At 40.4% G+C, this 22,500-nt stretch overlaps 1 protein-coding gene across 7 annotated transcripts in view; it reads left to right on the plus strand.

Annotated features, from left to right (window-relative positions):
• ppfia1 (PTPRF interacting protein alpha 1) overlaps window positions 1-22,500 on the plus strand; it is an 87,783-nt gene that overhangs the window by 34,633 nt on the left and 30,650 nt on the right. For all 7 annotated transcript variants that reach the window (XM_061665266.1, XM_061665257.1, XM_061665284.1 and 4 more), the window contains exons 6-11: window positions 1,874-1,975; window positions 5,132-5,365; window positions 14,485-14,631; window positions 15,125-15,259; window positions 19,599-19,682; window positions 19,793-19,924. In XM_061665266.1, the coding sequence (XP_061521250.1) occupies window positions 1,874-1,975; window positions 5,132-5,365; window positions 14,485-14,631; window positions 15,125-15,259; window positions 19,599-19,682; window positions 19,793-19,924 (834 nt within the window). The remainder of the gene's footprint in view (window positions 1-1,873; window positions 1,976-5,131; window positions 5,366-14,484; window positions 14,632-15,124; window positions 15,260-19,598; window positions 19,683-19,792; window positions 19,925-22,500) is intronic.

The following is a 22,500-nucleotide window of genomic DNA, read 5'->3' on the forward strand; positions in this document are numbered from 1 at the left end:
CTCTTATCACTAGAGGTACATACCTAAAGAGTACATCAGCTTAATTGTATTATTCAATATAATATGGGTTATTATCAAGAAAACCATGGGAAATGGCTGGATATCAGCTCTTAAACTCTCATGATATTTTCCCTATCATCATTATAATTGTCCAAACAAATGTGCCTTTAGTTGTACCATGCAGGCATTAAAAATGAACAAGAAACTAAAGAAATGAGGCTGGTCTTTTTTTGACCCATGACTACATTCATCTATATTTATATACTTACACATAATATAAGCATTTGTTATGCAGTATTCTTGTATTTGACTGCATGTGATTTGTGATTGTAACCAATACGTTTTGCACCCACTCAGTGACTGCTGACTGCTGTTGCTTTTGTTCGTTGCACACGACACTCGAACAGTGGACCTTTTTGGTCCTCTTGAATATTAAGCGGTTTACCCTTTTGCGTTTGGGTGGATTTTTATTCTTGTCCAACTGCCCAATTTCTGTATTGGTCTGCTAACACATGCTAATGCTAACGTGTGCTAACATGTGGTAACACTTAGAGGAAACTGCTTAGCACACTGCTAAGAGCAAGTAGTAAACACAGCAGTGTATGGGCCATTCACACATACACAAAGTTTTTTTATTTTTATTTTATTTATTTTTTTTAGCTCTAAATTTGATGATACTGTACACACATTTAAGCACTCAAAATTTTTGTTGACCCATCTCAGGCTCCTTAATTATAATAAATCATAAAAAACAGGAATAGGTTTTTCACATATTAGCAAATACATGAAATATAGCCACATGACATTTATCCTCATAGAATTTTAACACTAAGCAAATTACAGATCCATTTGCAGGATGCTTGATATTTTCATGTCATTGTATAGTGCGTTTATAAATTTTATTTCCTGGGGATGCAAATAGCACTAATTTAGTGGAATGGTCCATATAAGCTTTATCAATATATGGGGGATTGCTCTGTTTGAGTGCATGGGAAACAATACATTTACATATTAGTTTAGCGTGTGTCTTCATGTAGGCCAGGGGTATTCAACAAAAATTTTAAAAGGTCTAGAGGGAGAAAATGTATTGAAGCAAAGGTCTACAGTCGACTAGCCTACAGTATGCAGCAAGCTGCTGAAAAATGAGCCGCGGGCCGCAAATTGCACCCTGGTCGTAGTTTGGACACCTCTGTGCTATTGGGATAGTACTACACTCATTTCTTGTATCACAACGTACAATAGATCCTCTTAAATTTCCAGTTATATTGGCCTCAAAGAAAGAACCTTGGTGACATCAAACCCCCAGTCAATGTAACAGACGTCAGTTGGCAAATCTTGTTTTGATAATGAAACATTGGTTTTACTGTACTCAACGTTATTTTATGTCAACTGCTTTGGGAATGTTCTCTCGTAATTCATTACTATTCACTGTTTATCCATTCTGAATCTGAGAAGTAGGGACTGATGCCACTCCTGTGTGCATCGTTTTAAAGGATAGACATTTCTTGAATTCTCCCCATTGAATGAGATTAAGATTGACAAAAGCCCTAGAGGATGTTGAACTGTCCTAGATTTTATCTATGGTCAGTGATGAAGCACTTAATGCTATAGTCATCCTTTGTTCCGGGGGTGGGTGCATGTCTTCACCCGCCCCCGCATGCCCTCAAAGCCTTGAGTGCACACACACACACACACACACACACACACACACACACACACACACACACACACACGCATATATATATATATATATTATTATTATTTTTTACCAGTCACTGGAAAACTGTAACCGTACATATCATAAATAGAGAGACATAAGTGTTCTATATTCACTGCTGATAAATTACCTCGGTGTTAAACTCTATCTCTGTAGTTGGCTTACCTCAGAGAGCAGAGCTGCCAGAAGAGGGGATTGGCAGATGGAACCAGTGAGGTCAACCACAACTCTGAAAATACACCAAGCACTAATGGGAAGGTGAGGTTACTCATCAGCATATGGTTGAAAGACAAGCGTGTGAGAAAGCCGGTGTATGACAAGTGTCAGCCATCTGTTTGGTAAAATCATTGCGTGTTCAATTATTACAGCAAAATTATTACAGAAACCAATTGTACATTTTGTAAAATTTATTTAACCTTTATTTAACCAGGTTGGTCTCATTGAGATTAAAAATCTCTTTTTCAAGAGAGACCTGTGTTGTGTAAATGGTTTTCTCATGTGCTGTAATTAATTGAACATGCACTGATTTAATTAGAATAGGTTATGTAATACGGGTATTTAGATACAGTAGGTGTACCTTATTGCAAATTTCCTCATTGTGGGACTAATTAAGGTTATCTTAATCCTGCAAAAGGATCGTCACTAACCATCCATCCATCCATTTTCCGTACTGCCTATCCCCACTAGGGTCGAGGGCGTGCTGGCACCTATTTAAAAATAAATTTCTGATGGGTGCATTCATGTAAGATTCCTTAAAGCATTAAATGTTCAAATAAAGTCCTCAAAAAAGAAAATCCTGAAAAGGAAATGCAACTGCTGTATATTCAAAAAAGAAAGCTTAACATTTGATAAAATCTACTGATACTAAACACTGTAAAGATGGAACTCATAGTTGTGGCCCCGGGTGCTGCTCAGGCTGACTCAACACCAATGGTTGCTTCATCCACCTTTCTCCTGAGGTCTATAGGCTGTGGGGTTATTCTTTTGTCTGCTATATTTTCTGTCTTTCAACTCCCACATCAAATCCATCACCAAGTCAGCCTTATTCTACCTTAAGAACAACCTTAATAGCCTTTCCAGACTCTGCCCATCACTTACTTACTCTGTTGCTGAGATCCCTCTTCTATGTCCTAATAACGTCTGGACAACTGCATCAGAGTCCAGTCCAGGGTGCCTGGCAAGGCCCTGGACAGGCTCCAGTTTGTCTATACATGCCTTCCCGGAAACTGTGGTCATCTGACGTGTGTGTGTTTGATTATACTGATTTGACTTGATTAGGAAAGCCACACACCTGTCTATATAAGACCTTACAGCTCACAATGCATGTCACAGCAAATGAGAATCATGAGGTCAAAGGAACTGCCTGAAGAGCTCAGACACAGAATTGTGGCTAGGCACAGATCTGGCCAAGGTTACAAACAAAATTCAGCTGCACTTAAGGTTCCTAAGAGCACAGTGGTCTCCATAATCCTTAAATGGAAGACGTTTGGGACGACCAGAACCCTTCCTAGAGCTGGCGGTCCTGCCAAACTGAGCAATCGGGGAGAAAAGCCTTTGTGAGAGAGATAAAGAAGAACCCAAAGATCACTGTGGCTGAGCTCCAGAGATGCAGTCGGGATATGGGAGAAAGTTCTAGTCAACCATCACTGCAGACCTCCACCAGTCGGGGGCTTTATGGCAGAGTGGCCCGACGGAAGCCACTCCTCAGTGCAAGACACATGAAAGCCTGCATGGAGTTTGCTAATAAAAACACCCGAAGGACTACAAGATGGTGAGAAATAAGATTCTCTGGTCTGATGAGACCAAGATAGAACTTTTTGGCCTTTATTCTAAGCAGTGTGTGTGGAGAAAACCAGTCACTGATCATCACCTGTCCAATACAGTCCCAACAGTGAAGCATGGTGGTGGCAGCATCATGCTGTAGGGATGTTTTTCAGCTGCAGGGACAGGACGACTGGTTGCAATCGAAGGAAAGAGGAATGCGGCCAAGTACAGGGATATCCTGGACGAAAACCATCTCCAGAGTGCTCAGCGCCTCAGACTGGGCCGAAGGGTCACCTTCCAACAAGACAATGACCCTAAGCACACAGCTAAAATAATAGAGTGGCTTCAGAACAACTCTGTGACCCAAACCCAATTGAGCATCTCTGGAGAGACTTGAAAATTGCTGTTCACCATCCAACCTGACAGAACTGGAAAGGATCTGCAAGGAGGAATTGCAGAGTATTCCCAAATCCTGGTGTGAAAAACCTGTTCCATCATTCCCAAAAAGACTCATGGGTGTATTAGCTCAAAAGGGTGCTTCTACTAAATACTGAGCAAAGAGTCTGAATACTTATTGGCTGTGTGATATTTCAGTTTTTCTTTTTTACTAAATCTGCAAAAACTTCAACAATTCAGTTTTTTTTCTGTCAATATGGGGTGCTGTGTATACATTCATGAGGGAAAATTAACTTGAATGAATGATTTTAGCAAATGGCTGCAATATAACAAAGAGTGAAAAATTTAAGGGGGCCTGAATACTTTCTGTACCCACTGTACATTCATTCAGTGCTCAACATAGATTAGGAAACACCAACAGAATCAGAACCAAAAGTTTCCTTCCAGAATCAAAATTTTATACGGCCCACTATTCTACAAAATACAAATGTGGGCATAGATTGCTTATTAGATTTGTCAATTTGCATACACAAATATTTAATTTTCAGACATTTGTTTCATGTCGTAAAATCTAAATCTAATTAAACTGCAGGTGTGTCAAATAATCAAAATACCAAAAATGTTCTTATGTTCACTGAGAAATGGCTAAAAAAAAACAATTTATGTTGAGTGCTGTACATAGACACACTGTCGCATCACGGGATGTATATCACGTCTCACAAGCCACGGCAGTCACCACTTCCATTAGAAAATGCAAGGTTCTATTGTGAATATAAATGCTCTATAATTATGAAATAATTAAAAAGATGATGAAATATACATAAATTGTTGCTGAAATAAATTATTAAATGGGTTCAGTGTAATTAGTGTCTTTTTACAGTTCAGTTAATTCTCATTTTGATAAGATGAGTAGAATACAAATTAATAACTATTTTTTAATTAAATTTGGCGCAAACAATCCTTATGTTGCAAATGTTATTTCAATTCTTTTCTATTTTAGTTTGGACTCAGGGACGAGAGAGAGAAAATTCTGTCTGAATATAAGTTGTACTGTCACAATGAAGAAACCTAAATGAAAATCCATTTGATAATATGAATCAAATGAGTCATTTTGATCACCTCTATACATTTACCTAGAATGGAGTAATGGTTATTAAAATACTTCTTATTATTGTTTTACATATTTGTCCAAAGTTGCACTCTAGATTTAAAATAGACGAAATTGATGATGATATATCATTTATCCATCCACAGCGGTCATCAGATGGATCTCTTAGTCAGGAGGATGAGTTAGCTCCTGATTTCGGCAAGGTTGGCGAACTCCAGAAGGTGGTGGACCGTCAGACCGCAGATCTGGGCCAGATTAAGGAGCGCATGGCTGCAATGGCATCCAGAATCAGTGAGCTGGAGGAAGAGTTGGACACAGCCAGAAAAGACCTAATCAAGTCTGAAGACATGAATACACGATTACAGAGAGACCTCAGAGAAGTAAGTGCAGTGCTGTAGTGGAACTGTTTTCATCCTTAGTTTTTATTGCAATATCCTTAGTGATAACCCCAAGGGGATTCTCACATACACATACAGTGCCGTGAAAAAGTATTGGCCCCCTTCTGAAATAATTTTTGCACAGTTTCCCCACTTTAATGTTTAAGATCATCAAACAAATGTAAATATCCTCTAAATATCAGACAAGGATAAGCCAAGTAAACTACTTATTTATTTTTATTTATTTAAGAAGGAAAAACAAATATTCATAGCTACTGGTTGAGCCACCCTCACCAGCAACAAATGAAATTAAGCGTTTTCTTCCGAATGCTTCTTTCATATCTCAATGGAGATATTTTGGCCCTTTTTTCATTGCATAATTGTTTTAATACTGTGTAGCAACACTGGAGGGTTTTTGAGCATGAACAGTCTTTTTAATGTCATGCCACCCACAGTATTTCAATCGGCTTCAAGTCTAGACTTTGACTAGGCCATTTCAAAACCTTAATTTTGTTTTTGTTATTTTAAGCCACAAAGTAGTTAACTTGCTGGTGTTTTGAATCGTCGTCCAGCTGAAGAACAAAGGGGCGCTTCAGCTTGATGTCACGAACTGATTGCCGAACATTCTCCTTCAGGATTTTCTGTTAAAGAGCAGAATTCATGGTTCGATCAATCACAGCAAGTTGTCCAGGTCCTGAATAAGAAAATCAGCCCAAGACCATCACATTACCACCACCATGTTTGACTGATGGGATGATGATCTTTTTCTGAAGTGCCTTGCTATATTTATGGCAGATGTAACGAGACACACACCTTCCAAAAAGCTCAACTTTCATCTCGTCAGTCCATGTAATATTCTCCTAAATATCTTGGGAATCATTCAGATGTTTTTTTTTGTTGTTTTTTTTTTGTGCAAAAGTAGTATGAGCCTTTGTTCTTTTTGGTCATCAATGGTTTTTGCCTTGGAACTCTGCCATGGATGCCATTTTTGCCCAGTTTCTTTCTAATTGTTGTCTCATGAACAATGACCTTAACTGAGTTCAGGGAGGCCTGTAGTTCTTCCGAAGTTGTCCTGAGCTCTTTTGTGGCCTCCTGGATGGGTCATTGCTGTTCTTTTGGGGTAATCTTTGTAGGCCGGCCACTCCTGGGAAGGATCACCACTTTTCCATGTTTTCTCCATGTTAGGATAATGGCTCTTCCTATGATTCGCTGGAATCCTAAAGCTTTAGAAATGGGTTTTGTAACCCTTTCGAGAATGAAAGATGTCAATTACTTTTTCAATTACTTTTTATTTCTTGACTTCTGGAATTTCTTTGGATCGTGTCATTTTGTTGGAGCTTTTTTAGATATTTTGTCTGACTTGATTTTGAGTTAATGTATATACCGCACCCCATATTGACAGAAAAAAACGGAATTGTTGAAATTTTTGCAGATTTGTTCACTCATTCCCTGCCAATGCTGTCCAAAGACATCATTCAGAATCCATGTATTCCCTGCCAATGCCATCGAAAGACGTCAATGCCGTTTTTTTATGGGAATGGGTGTGGGAGGGTCTTGTGCAGTTTGTGTGATCGTCAAGCCTCTAGATTACTACAATGCGGAATGGCACCCTGTGGAGGGCAACAATGCCATGAGGTGAATGTCCCTCCCTCAGAAGCAGAAGAAGAAGGATGAGATGGGGTGCAAGAGAGAATGAGAAAAGGTCAACATAATGGCGGAAAGGAGAGAAGACAAAATGGAAAAAAAAACAAAAAAGCTTTCGGTACTAGAAATTTATTGCGCCAAGGCAAGAAAAATTTTCCTGCGACCGACAGTAATATGACGCCTTAGATCATGCGGGGCAATAAAGAATGACGCACCGAGCCAGAATGATGCTCCGAGCCGATTGCTTTGTTGCAAAACTATCACCCAAGATGACGGGACCATATGCCGAGATCCTCGGCAGCTTTGACAGCTGATCATCTGCCGTCCAGGATTTGAGTAAGTGGGATCCGGAATCGTCAGAGGAGTGAACTCCCTCTGGATCGCCAGCCGAGCTTCATCCCGAGATCCTCCAGATGATATGGAGACGAAGGTAACTCGTTTGCAGCTAGCGTTAGCTTCATTTAGCGAGCAAACACGCTCCTTCAATCCTTGTTGTATAAAAACATAATTTACGTAGTCCCACTAGTTCACATTACAATGTAACATCTGTTGCCAATACTGATTTGAAGTTTCCATTTTGTCCATCTTGCAGGAATTCAACCCCCGCGAGTCAAATGTCTTTTACAATTGCGACGAAGAAAAGTAATGTTTTTTGTTGGGTTTTTTTACCCTTGCAAAACAATAAAAAAGTATTCTCTAGTAATGGTATGTATTTTTTAAAACTGAAAGATCATTCATCCAGCAGACGTTCGACCCACATGCCAGTACGCATTGCAGACAAAAAAAGTAGTTGAAAACCTTTTTTTCTCCACGTCCCCCCGTGTATTTTTTAGTAATAGTTGTTTCTAAACTGCACAGGTTGTGCTTCGAGCAGAAGTAGGGACTGTTTTCAAGGACCATGACAACCACACAATATCCCATTCACTGCCACCAAAGAATAAAATCCAGATGTGGATAAAACTTTGCTAGATTGTATGCGCAAGGTAATAAAAACCTGGACTATTGAGCAAACTGTAGAGGAGAAGAATTTGAAGGAAAAAAGTGTGGGAGCCCCATTTGTTCATGCAATTTTGTCTAATGTAAATTCTGTACATAGTTATACTTGTAAATAAATTATTTTTCTGTCAAAAGTAATTTCTCAGTGTTGTTTTATGTTCAGATGTTTAAGATTTGCACGAAAGACAAAAAATATTGGTGTCAAAGTCATTGTTCTGCTTGATCTGTCTGGTTTCACAAAAAGGCTGTTTTCTCAGTTTTTTTCCTCCAGAAACTGATTTGGCTGAAAGTAGCCTATATTTGACTGCTGATTACTAAAGAATGGTAGAAGCTAGAGACAAACTTTTTTTCTGATGAAAGAAGAGAGACTGATCTTTCTTTTGTTGGTTTTGGTGTTTAGTCATAGTACACAGTATTCTGTGGGGCTTGAAAAATGAGTGAAGTTCTTCGAGAATGCCTGGCAGTCTAGGGCTTCCCTGCTCAGGAAACGGTTGGTAGTGAATGAGTTAAAAAAGAAAAACTGAAATATCACACAACTATTCCATAAGTATAAAACCATAAGTATTCAGACCCTTTGCTCAGTATTTAGTAGAAGCGCCCTTTTGAGCGAATACAGCCATGAGTCTTTTTGGGAATGATGTAACAGGTTTTTCACACCTGAATTTGGGGATCCTCTGCCATTCCTCCTTGGAGATCCTCTCCAGTTTTGTCAGGTTGGCTGGTGAACGTTGGTGGACAGCCATTTTCAGGTCTCTCCAGAGATGCTCAATTGGGTTTAAGTCAGGGCTCTGGCTGGGCCATTCAAGAACAGTCACAGAGTTGTTCTGAAGCCACTCCTTTGTTATTTTAGGGTCATTGTCTTGTTGGAAGGTGAACCTTCGGCCCAGTTTGAGGTCCTGAGCACACTGGAGAAGGATTTCGTCCAGGATATCCCTGTACATTGCCGCATTCATCTTTCCTTTGATTGCAACCAGTCGTCCTGTCCCTGCAGCTGAAAAACACCCCCACAGCAGATGCTGCCACCACCATGCTTCACAGTTGGGACTGTATTGGACAGGTGATGAGCAGTGCCTGGTTTACTCCACACGTACTGCTTAGAATTAAGGCCAACAAGTTCTATCTTGGTCTCATCAGACCTGAGAATCTTATTTCTCACCATGTTGGAGTCCTTCAGGTGTTTTTAAGCAAACTCCATGCGGGCTTTCATTTCTTGCACTGAGGAGAGGCTTCCGTCGGGCCACTCTGCTATAAAGCCCCGACTGGTGGAGGGCTGCAGTAATGGTTGACTTTCTAGAACTTCTCCCATCTCCCGACTGCATCTCTGGAGCTCAGCCACAGTGATCTTTGGGTTATTCTTTATCTCTCTCACCAAGGCTCTTCTCCCCCGATTGCTCAGTTTGGCCGGACGGCCAGCTCTAGTAAGGATTCTGGTCGTCCCAAACGTCTTCCAATTAAGGATTATGGAGGCCACTGTGCTCTTAGGAACCTTAAATCCAGCAGAAATGTTTTTTGTAACCTTGGCCAGATTTGTGACTTGCCACAATTCTGTCTCTGAGCTCTTCAGGCAGTTCCTTTGACCTCATGATTCTCATTTGCGCTGACATGCACTGTGAGCTTTAAGGTCTTATATAGACAGTTGTGTGGCTTTCCTAAGTCCAATCAGTATAATCAAACACAGCTGGAGTCCAATGACGGTGTTGAACCATCTCAGAAGAAATGAGATCAGAAGAAATGGACAGCACCGAGTCAAATATGAGTGGCACAGCAAAGGGTCTGAATACTTATGGCTGTGTGATATTTCAGTTTTCTTTTTTAATTAATCTAAAAACCTTTCAACAATTAAATTTTTTTCTGTCAATATGGGTTTCTCTGTTTACAATGAGGGGGAAAAATGAGCTCAAATGATTTTTGCAAATGGCTGCAATATAACAGAGTGAAAAATTTAAGGGGGTCTAAATACTTTCCGTACCCACTGTAACTTTGAATATTTGTTTTCCTTCATAAATGTAATCACTATTTAAAGACATTGTTTTAAGTTCACTTGAGTTATATTTGTCTATTTACATTTGTTTGATGATCTTAAAGTGGGGAAACAATGCAAAAATAGTAATAGTGAAAAATGAAGTGAAATAGTGAAATTTTAGTCAGAAGTGAAATTTTAGTCAATTCTTTTCCAGAATGAAAGTGCTTAAATAGGAGGATGCTATTCATGTGGCGCAGCTTGGAGCAGGCATTAGGTGCAAGTGAAGCTTGGCCTGGCTCAAGTTGGAGGCCAAAACTAAAAAGAAAAGAAATTAGGCAAATTTAATTTTAATGTTAAATTTCTATACACTATACTGCGGCTGAAGTAAGTATTTAACACGTCACCATTTTTCTCACTAAATATACTTTCAAAGGTGCTATTGACCTGAAAGTTTCACCAGATGTTGGGAACAACCCAAGTAATCCATACATACGAAGAAAGTAGTACAAATATAAGATATATAAATATAAAATAAGATCATAAATTAAATTGTGTGTAAAAATGTGAAATGACAGAGGGAAAAAGGATGTAACACATGAAGAAAGGGGGGTACAAAAAGGCATGGAAACTGTGCAATACTTCTGCACCCCCCGCAATACTTGATTAGTCGACTCGAATGTCTGCATCTTTGCACATTATATGGATATTTTTTGCACGAGCTAATCTATTAATATTAAGAAATATTTTTTTCTGTAAACAATGTATATTCCTTGATATTATGCGCCATCTAGTGATAACAATGAATAGCACATCTTAAACAGACACCTGTGTCATCAATTATTTTCTTCCATGAGGTGGTTTGAATTCAAAGTCAGTGACGGGATGTAAATATACATACAGCGGCTGAAATAAGTATAAAGCACGTTACCATTTTTCTCACTAAATATATTTTCCAAAGCTGCTATTGTCATGAAATTTTCACCTGATGTTGGGAACAACCCAAGTTACATAGAAAGGAAGTAGAACAAATAAGATCATAAATTAAGGTGCGTGTAATAATGTGAAATGACACAGGGAAAAGGTATAGAAACAGATTAAGAAAGGGAGGTGCAAAAAAGCATTGAAAGCCAAAACATCACCTAAAATCTATCAATAATCAAACAGCAATCCAGCCCCTTGTCAGTGCAAATGAATATCAGCTGGTTCAGTCCCAATTGATGGCATAAAACAATTTCTCATTGCCAAGGTGTAAGTCAAGACATCTTATGAGTCTGGGTAAGAGCAGAGAGCTGTCTCAAGACCACCGCAAACTAATTGTTGCAAAACATAACGATGGTGCATTGTTACAGGCGCATATCTAAGCTTCTGAACGTTCCAGTGAGCATGGTTGTGGCCATAAAACGTAAGTGGAAAGCCAATCATACCACCATGAATTTGCCTCGATAAGGTGCTCCTCGCAGGATTTCTGACAGAGGAGTGCAAAGAATGATCAGAAGAGATGTCCAAGAGCCAAGGGCCACCTTTGGAGAGCTTCAAACAGACCTGGAATTAGCAGGTACTGTCACACGGAAAACAGTGAGTAATGCACTCAATGGCCTGTATGCACACTCACCACACAATACCCCATTGCTGGAAGAAAAAGCATGTCAACGCTCATTTAAAGTTTGCTGAGCAACATTTGGACAAGCCAGTTAAATACTGGGAGAATATAGTCTAGTCTGATGCGAGCAAAATTGAACTGTTTTGATGCCATAATGCACACCATGTTTGGAAGAGAAATGGCACTGCACATCACCCTAAAAACACCATACCAACAGTGAAGTTCGGAGATGCGAACATGATTGTGTGGGGCTGCTTTCAGCAAATGTTACTGGTAATCCTAACATTATTGGAGGAAGAATAAATGGGCAAATGTACTGAGACATTCTTGACGAAAATCTGCTGCCATTTACAGGATGATGAAAATGAATGGTGGACATTTCATCAGGATAATGATCCAAAACATACTGCCAAGGATGCTCTCAATTGGTTTCAAAGGAAAAAAATTAAGTTGCTAGAATGGCCCAGCCAATCACCTGACTTGAATCAAATTGAAAATCTATGTAAAGAACTGAAACTCAAGGTCCATAAAAGAAGCCCACGGAAACTTCAAGATTTGAAGACTGCTTGTGTGGAGGAATGGGCCAAAATCACACCAGACCAATCCATGTGACTAGTTTCCCCATACATGGAGGCATCTTTAAGCTGTCGTTGCAAATAAAGGCTTTTGTACAAAGTGTTAAATAAATACCAGTTGGTGTCATTTCACATTACACATAACTAACTAAATTGAAGCAGTTTGTTTTGTAGTTTTGACTGTGTGCACACACACACACATCACAATTTGCACATTCACATTTTATTTTGTAATTTTTAATTTTTTTTGATTGACCATGCTGTGGTTAAAAAAGATCTAAAGTTTCTATTTACTCAGTACTTGAGTAATAAAACCCCAATTTCAATGAAGTTGGGACGTTGTGTTAAACATAAATAAAAACAGAATACAATGATTTGCAAATCATGTTCAACCGATATTTAATTGAATACACTACAAAGACAAGATTTTTGATGGTCAAACTGATAAATGTTATTGATTTTTAGCAAATAATCATTAACTTACAATTCTATGGCTGCAACATGTTTCAAAAAAGCTGGGACAGGGTCATGTTTACTACTGTGTTACATCACCTTTTCTTTTAACAACATTCAATAAACGTTTGGGAACGGAGGACACTAATTGTTGAAGCTTTGTAGGTGGAATTCTTTCCCATTCTTGCTTGATGTACAGCTTCAACTGTTCAACAGTCCGGGGTCTCCGTTGTCGTATTTTACGCTACACATTGTGCCACACATTTTCAATGGGAGACAGGGCTGGACTGCAGGCAGGCCAGTCTAGTAAGAGCACTCTTTTACTACCAAGCCACGCTGTTGTAAAACGCGCAGAATGTGGCTTGGCATTGTCTTGCTGAAATAAGCAGGGCATCCATGAAAAAGACATTGCTTGGATGGCAGCATATGTTTCTCCAAAACCTGTATGTACCTTTCTGCATTAATGGTGCCTTCACAGATGTGTGAGTTACCCATGCCCTTGGCACTAATACAGCCCCATACCATCTCAGGTCACATCCACAATTTCCAAAAACAATTTGAAATGTGGACTAGTCAGATCACAGAAAACATTTCCACATTGCATCAGTCCATCTTAGATGTGCTCGGGTCCAGAGAAGCCGGCGGCGTTTCTGGGTGTAGTTGATAAATGGCTTTAGTAGAGTTTCAAGTTCCACTTACGGATGTAGCACGAACTGTATTTACTGACATTGGTTTTCTGAAGTGTTCCTGAGCCCACGTGGTGAGATCCTTTAGACATTGATGTCGGTTTTTGATGCAGTGCCGCCTGACGGATCGAAGGTCACAGGCATTAAATGTTGGTTTTCGGCCTTGCCGCTTACATGCAGTGATTTCTCCAGATTCTTTGAACCTTTTGATGATGATATGGACCGTAGATGATGAAATCCCTAAATTCCTTGCAATTGTACGTTGAGGAACATTGTCCTTAAACTGTTTGACTTTTTTCTTACACACATGTTCACAAAGAGGTGAACCTCGTCCCATCTTTGCTTGTGAATGACTGAGCAATTCAGGGAAGCTCCTTTTATACCCAGTCATGCCACCTGCCTGTTCCCAATTAGCCTGTTCACCTGTGGGATGTTCCAAACAGTTGTTTGATGAGAAATCCTCAACTTTCTCAGTCTTTTTTGCCACCTGCTCCCAGCTTTTTTGGAACGTGTTGCAGCCATAAAATTCCAAGTTAATGATTAGGAGGATGCTATTCATGTGGCACAGCTTGAAGCGCAGGCCTCAGGTGCAGGTGGAGATGGGCCTGGCTCAAGTTTGAGGCCAAAACAAAAAAGCAAAGAAATGAGGCAAATTTAATTATAATCCTAAATTTGTGAATCGTGTACTTGAGCGATGTAAACTGTTTTTCTGCGTGAAGAAAATGTTTATTTATTGTACTATTCAGTGTCTTTCAGATTGCCTAATTTATGTTAAAATAAAAATTTAAAAAATTCCAAGTTGGTGTGTTCAATACTTGTTCCCTGTCATTTCACATTATTACACATAGCTTAATATCTGATCTTATTTGTTCTACTTTCTTTGTATATATGATTGGGTTGTTCCCAACATCTCGTGAAATTTTCATGCCAATAGCACCTTTGGAAATATATTTGAGAAAAATGGTGACGTGTTAAATACTTATTTCAAACTCTATACAGTATTTAGTAGGTAAATATTGAAATAATATTCTTTTTTTTTAATGCAAACATTTTTCCTGTGTGATTTTGTCTGTTGTAGCAGTGCAGTTAGCATCTTTTCATAGTTTTGTCATTACAAGTCAACTGAAAATGACAACTGGGTCACGGTAGTAATTGGGTTTTGTGATTAAAAATGCTGGCAATGATGCATGTTTGTGCTTGTATAGTCTATGGCTCAGAAGGAGGATATGGAAGAGAGGATCACCACTCTAGAAAAGCGCTACCTGGCAGCTCAGCGGGAGGCTACGTCCGTCCATGACCTGAATGACAAGTTGGAGAATGAAGTAGCCAACAAAGAGTCCCTCTTTAGACAAGTAAGTTACCCAACTATAATGATGTATGCTGTGGCATTTAACTGTGTTCATAACACAACTCTTTCGAGATTTCAGTGTGCTGTGCTGACACATCACTTTCATACCTCGTGACTTTGGTTCAAGCATAGCTGGCAAGTTGTTGGAATTTGAAGGTGCTGTCGTGCGCATACAAAACAGTGGAAGAATCAAGTTTGCAGTAGTTTGAGCTGATTGATGTTTTTTGATTTTCTGCAGTTTGCAGTTTTTTAAATCCGCTAATGAATTACTTTTGTGTTCTCTTAATGACGAGGCCAGCAGACCGTGTATGGAAAACCTAATGCTTTTGACTTTCTATATATTGAAAATAATACTTAAAATAACCTAAAATCTTATTGATCTTAGCGGTTGGCTGTTATCTTATTTTGTTTGATGGCGAGAATATGAATCTACTAGCCTGGATTTTCCATTGAAGAGTCTTCAACTTTATTGTTGTGACTGTTTCGTTTTTACGCAGACTGAAGACAGAAACCGGCAGCTCCAAGAGAAACTAGAGCTAGCTGAGCAGAAGCTACAGCAGACTATCCGCAAAGCAGAGACTCTGCCAGAGGTGGAGGCTGAGCTAGCACAAAGGGTAGCTGCCCTAACGAAGGTATTGGCATCTGCCATGTGTCTCTTGATTTTTCTCTTTTTATTTACTGCATTTATACAAATCCTTAAACATTTGCGGTGCATCTCTCCTGGTAAACTGAGCTTCAACCATTTTCAAAGGCTTACTATTTTATTTTTGGTCTTCAGATATATAAGTGAAGGTAGGAACTTTCTGTGGCATGTGGAGGGTCAACCCTTGTTTTGCAGTCTAAATATTGGAGACCTGTTTTTAGATATGTGGCTATTTTTGTCCATTTATCATTACAACCTTAGTCCTAGACAGCATTTGCGGCTCACAATAGTTCCCTGTGATGCAATGTTATTTCCATCTAAGGGTCTTAGATTAAGTTTGTCCTATCTTTCTTGCAGTTTAATAATAATCTCCCTGCAATTTACTGAATTACCAATGCTGGAGTCACATAGTTGATACGCAAAGAGGATCCAGCAAATAAGTAGTGTTAGTTTGGTATGGTACACTATTTATCTATTAATAGTACTACATTATTTTTTATATTTTCTGTGTTCCATATAGGCATCCCTAATTTAGAAATTTTCATTTTGAATTCAGTGCTTTACCTGAGCCATTAAGGTGTTAAAGGTAATGACTGAAAGATTGTCCTTGTTCTGTATTGAACCATTTCATCAAGTTGTGCTTATTTTATTTTGGACATGATTTTATTCTTGCTGTCACATTTCATTTTTGTGTGGTCTTCATGACTTTGCCTTTATCATTTCCTTCTCATACCCTTAGTGTGTTCCGTGTGGCTCTAAGGGCTCTAAGATTCAAAAGGTAGAACAACCTTTCCAGAAGGGTCAAGTCTTTCAAGTCCTCCTGGATCCATGCAACTAAATTTTGTTCTGTTATTTTATTTAACCAGGCAATATATAGCTGTATAGTAATACATCCAAAATCCATAGTAATATAACAGTATTACAGTGATCCCTCGTTTTTCACGGTTAATGGGGCCCAGAAACCCCCGCGAAAGGTGAAAAACCGCGAAGTAGGATTTGCCCCCTCCCACACCCCCTTAGGAATTTTCGTGTATGTGGGTGCCAGAATGTTTAAAATCTGTTAACAGTATTTATACTTTACATATTTGAGACAAAGATTACAACAGTACATGTATTTACTTAAATATTTCATTATAAACATTTATCACCGTTGCCTTCTGAGAGAGGCGAAGAGGCTTGTGTTGGTGGCGGAGGAGAGGCTCTCACTTCACTCGTAGAGGCTTTAGGTTCACTAGGAGACTCTTCTGCTGGAGGCGCTGATGGTGCAGCTGGGGTTTTACCTTGGAGAAAAACATGGTGATGGGTAGTGTCTTTGTTTTTTCTTTTGCTTCAAAATTCCCCTGTACAAGGACATAACCCCGTCTCTTATTAGGCGGAGTTACCACACGTTTCGCTTCCTTATTGAAGCAGTTTTGGGGATGTTTGCTTCCTCTTTCTTGATGTACCGCACTGTAGATTCATTCACGCCATAATGGCGTGCCACAGATGCATAACTTCTGCCCTCTTTGATCATATCTAAAAGTTTCATATCTTCTTCTTCCTCTTGGCGCCCCGGAGGAAGCTTTCGCAGGGGCACAGCGCTTAGGTGGCATCGTAAGGACTTAACTAATAAAAAAAAGTTATCGCTTAAACAAAAAAAGTTATCACGAACACAACACTAAGATACAGTATGCGAGACGGTCAACAGCGTGGACGAGACTGGCGAGACACAACAAGGGAAGATGCCGGGTGAGGCTGCGATGATGCACAGCCAATCAGCTCACGGGATAAATCCACTTGTGCTCTCATTGGTCGATGTCGCGCCGGGAACAAATCTCGCGCCTTGTATGAGTGCCCGTGGCATGTACAGTACAGTACAGGCATATACAAAGCCTGTGAGTCAACTCATCTTTGTTTGGCATGCAGGTAAACCTTCTCTCTCGAGTATCAACATGAAACAACTCGTCTTTCCGCAATATGACTGCTGATATGGCTGTATTTTTTCATTTTTATTTTTTGATGATTTTTATTTATTTTTTTATGAATATTTTGGAAAAACCCGCGAAGCACTGAAGCCGCAAAACGTGAAGCGCGAAGTGGCGAGGGAACACTGTATATCGCAAATATTAAAAGAATAACAATAACCCTATTCTGTTACATAGGAAGTGCTTGGTTAGGTGAAGTACCAGACAAAATTGAAAAATGTTGTTCTTATTTAGCCTAAGTTGTGGCACTAATTTAGCCTTGTCTGTAGTTGTCTGTTTTTACAGTGCATCTGGAAAATATTCACAGCGCTTCACTTTTTGTTCCTCCACATTTTGTAATGTTACAGCCTCATTCCAAAATGGAATACATTTTTTCCTCAAAATTCTACACACAACACCCCATAATTACACGAAAACAAGTTTTTTTGTTTTAAATCTTTGCAACTTTATTTAAAAGAAAAAAAAAGGAACTAAGAAATCACATGTACATAAGTAATTCAAAGCCTTTGCCCCTAAGCTAAAAATTGAGCTCAGGTGCATCATGTTTCTGCTGATCATCCTTGAGAGATTACTACAGCTTAATTGGAATCCACCTGTGGTAAATTCAATTGATTGGACATGATTTGGAAAGGCACACACCTGTCTATCTCAGGTCCCACAGGTGACAGTGCCTGTCAGAGCACAAACCAAGCATGAAGTTAAAGGAATTGTTTGTAGACCTCAGAGACAGGATTGTTTTGAGGCACAAATCTGGGGAAGGGTACAGAAAAATTTCTGCTTCTTTGAAGGTTCCAATGAGCACAGTGGGTTCCAACATCTGTAAATGGAAGAAGTTCCAGACCGCCATGACTGTTCTAGAGCTGGCTGGCCGTCTAAACTGAGCAATCGGGACAGAAGGACCTTAGTCATGGAGGTGACCAAGAACCCAATGGTCACTCTGTCAGAGCTCCAGGGGTCCTCTGTGGAGAGAGGAGAACGTTCTAGAAGGACAACCATCTCTGCAGCACTCCACCAATCAGGCCTGTATGGTAGATTGGCCAGATGGAAGCCACTCCTTAGTAAAAGCCACCTGCCAGTCCCATCTGGAGTTTGCCAAAAGGCACCTGAAGGACTCTTACACAATGAGAGAGAAAATTCTCTGGGCTGACGAGACAACGATTGTACTCTTTGGTGTGAATGCTAGGCGTCATGTTTGGAGGAAACCAGGCACCGCTCATCACCTGACCAATACCATCCCTACAGTGAAGCATGGTGGTTGGTGCATCATTCTGTGGGGATGTTTTTCAGTGGAAGGAACAATTGCAATGTACTGAGACATTCCGAATGAAAACCTGCACCAGAGTACTCAGAACCTCAGAATGGGGCAAAGGTTTACTTTCCAACAGGGCAGTGACTCTTAAGCCCACAGCAAAGAGAACAAATAACGACGCTCCCCATCCAACTTGATGGAGCTTGAGAGGTGCTGCAAAAAGGAATTGGCGAAACTGCCCAAAGATAGGTGTGCCAAAGCTTGTGGCATCATATTCAAAAAGACTTGAGGCTGTAATTACTGACAAAGGTGCATCAACAAAGTATCGAGCAAAGGCTCTGAATACTTATGTACATGTGATGGTTTTAGTTTATTTTTAATCAATTTGCAAACATTTCTAAATAAACATTTTTGCATGTTGTCATTATGGGGTCTTGTGTGTAGAATTTTGAGGGGGAAAAGTAATTTGTTCAATTTTGGGATGAGGCTGTAACAACAATGTAGAAAAAGTGAAACGCTGTAAATACTTTGGAGATGCACTGTGTGTAGTTGAGTGCTCTGTGGCTGGTATCGCCACTCTTTTCCTCAAACACACAGCCCTGCTAACACAAACAGGAACTGCCAGTTGGTTTGCTCTGAGACCTGAAAAGACCCTTCTCACTGAAATACTAAAAACTGTGTTACAAAATGATATTCAAAAATAATTTAAGTGTTTCCACCAATACTTTTATAGCACCAATACATTTTACTTATAATGTATAAAGATAGATACAGATAACTGTTTTCTTATTGTTATGCAATGATAGATCTGCTTTTAATATTTGTTGTACTTACCTTTGCTTTGTCCTGAACTTGTGCATCTTCACTGCTAGGAGCCATTATTGATTTATGTCAACACATACTACATTTTAGCCTGTAGAAGTAGATTGCGCCATTATTTTGAAGCATTTCAGCTTTGTCCCACAACCTTGTCAAGGATGACTGGCCACTGCAAGAGAGAGCAAAGCCTAGCTGTGGAGAAACATATTAGTTTGGAGAATTAAGTATGGTAAGCCACTGACCAAACAACATACTAAGAAGCATAAATGCTTTTTTCCCCCGTCTCCCTTGCTCAGGCAGAGGAACGCCATGGTAATGTGGAGGAGAGATTGAAGCAGCATGAGGCCCAGTTGGAGGAGAAGAATCAGGAACTGCTCAGGGTAAGAAAGGGGTGAGCTGGGATTCATTCAGTCATTGGGCCAATCTCCAACATATCGTACTGTACTCTAGTTGAATTACTCAATATTGGAACTTTTTATTTCTCATTCAGGCAAGGCAAAGAGAGAAGATGAATGAGGAGCATAACAAGCGTCTCTCTGAGACAGTGGACAAGCTCCTGTCTGAGTCCAACGAGAGACTCCAGCTTCACCTAAAAGAGAGGATGTCTGCTCTGGAGGACAAGGTAGTTGTCATCCATTTGTGTTATGATTGCTCATTTAGTCATATAAGCCGTGTGCCCATTGATATACAGTCATGGCTAAAAATATTGGCACCCCTGGTATTTGTCTAAAATATATATATATGTATGTGTGTGTGTGTGTGTGTGTGTGTATATATATATATATATATATATATATATATATTTTTTTTATTATTTTATTTTTTGTTGCTTTGCACATAATCACTTGGGCGGTACTTTTTCAAATGAATGAACTGTTTTTTTAGTGTGTCTGTTTTTGAGAGCGCAGACATACCTTACACATCAGCTAGCTATAGCATTGCTTCACATCACTTGGGAGACGATGGCACACAATCGGCATTGGGTCCTCACGGACCTCCATTGCCAGGGTGAGGACGGGCCTCAGCAGGCTCAGAGAACGGCTGAGTTGGGGTCTCGATCTTGCTACAGGACAAGCCAGCTGAGTAGGCACGGTTTCTTTTTACTCCCACAACTTGCAAAAGGAAGTGGAGCAGAAAATTATGTCTCTGATTGCCTTTTTTCACACACATTTCCATCATGTTAGAGCGAGGAAATACTCATACAGCTGATAACCGAGCTTGGCATTACAGGAATCCCACGCACTTTCCTGGCAGGACACGCACTGCTCCAATATAAGTGGCTCCAGGACACGCGGCGCCGCAATATGATTGCCGCGTATGGTTGTGTACGTGGGTACAAACATTCACTCGCCATGTGGGGAGTAGCGCTCTGAGATTCACTTGCCAAATAATTTAGTCGCATTTGGCGCCTGGCAAGTGTTAATTACGGATCCTGTTCCGAGGGTCAGTGGACCTGAAGTGGCCCTGGATTTTTTCTGCATATGCTTCTTTCAGCCCTCCTGATGCCCGCAGCTAGCTCTCTTTTCGCTGCCCTGAGTGCTGGAGCGTCACGTGCCATGAACGCAGCACGCCGAGCCTTCAGCAGTGCTCTCACCTCTCCATTCATTCAGGTCTTCTGGTTTGGGTGGACAGCAATTGTCTTGGTGGTTAGAAACATCATAAGCACATTGAGAGATGAGGCACAGGACGGATAAGGTGTATTCCTACAGGTTCACTTTTCCTTCCTGTGTAGCTGCGTCCCTGAATATTTGCCACTAATCCCTGAATATTTCCCACTCAACCCTGAATATTTGCCACTCAGTGGACTGGAAACAGTCTTGGGGCACAGAGGCTGCATCACTGGGCCGCACAGTGACACTTCTGACGGTGGGCTTGGTTTGTTTCTCCATTGTTTCCCCACCGTTTCGAGCAAAGTACGCATTCCCAAAATCAACCTTCGGTTGCATGTGTTGAACATAGGTTTTTCAAAGAAATATTCTGCTCTGTCTGTATGCGCTGATGTTTGTGTCGCTTCCTCAGCATGCATTTTGTACTAGAGTTCTCATATTCGCAAAGAACAGAGCCGGTGATTGACTCAAATTAATGCTCAATGATATGATAAGTATAACATTTTAACAGTACTGTCGAATACAGTACAGTCTTAGCGGGTAGGAGCTTGGATTTCCTCCATCATCTCACGTTAGCTTCATTTATCTCGAACTGCCGAGCTACTTCAAGATTGCCTTCTAAATTGGCAACACACTCTAAAACATTTTACTGTAAAAACTGCAGTACTGGCAGCAGTGATCCTGTAAAATACTGTAAATTATTCCAGCATAATTCTGTAAATTAATGTCCCATTAAATACTGTATTTTCTAAGATTGATTACAGCAACATACCAGAGAAACTAACGATTTCACAGGATCACCCGTGCCAGTTAAGTACTGTAATTTTTTGATCCAATGATATATTGTAATTTTTTGGCAAAATAAATAAATATTTACAGTATGTTCACTGTATTTTTAGATCCATCCATCCATCCATTTTCTTCCGCTTATCCGAGGTCGGGTCACGGGGGTAGTAGCATCAGCAGGGAAGCCCAGACTTCCCTCTCCACAGCCACTTCATCCAGCTCTTCCGGGGGGATCCCGAGGCGTTCCCAAGCCAGACGGGAGACACCCTAATCAGATGCCCAAGCCACCTCATCTGGCTCCCTTCAATGCGGAGGAGCAGCGGCTCTACTCTGAGCACCTCCTGGATGACCGAACTTCTCACCCTATCTCTCAGGGAGCCCGGAAACCTTGCGGAGGAAACTCATTTTGACCGCTTGTATCCGAGATATTTTTTCTGTCACGACCCACAGCTCGTGACCATAGGTGAGGGTAGGAACATACATTGACCGGTCAATTGAGAGCTTCGCCTTTCGGCTTAGCTCCTTCTTCACCACAACGGACCGATACAAAGTCTGTATCACTGCAGACGCTGCACCGATCCGCCTGTTAATCTCCCATCCCATTTTTCCCTCACTCGTGAACAAGACTCCAAGATACTTTAATTCCTCTACTTGGGGAAGGATCTCATCCCCGACCTGGAGAGAGCACTCCACACTTTTCCGACTGAGGACCATGGTCTCTGCTTTGGAGGTGCTGATTTTCATCCCAGCCGCTGCACTCGGCTGTGAACCGCTACAGTGAGAGTTGGAGATCACGGCTTGATGA

This window comes from Phycodurus eques, chromosome 2, assembly GCF_024500275.1.
Source record: "Phycodurus eques isolate BA_2022a chromosome 2, UOR_Pequ_1.1, whole genome shotgun sequence".
Taxonomy (NCBI): domain Eukaryota; kingdom Metazoa; phylum Chordata; class Actinopteri; order Syngnathiformes; family Syngnathidae; genus Phycodurus; species Phycodurus eques.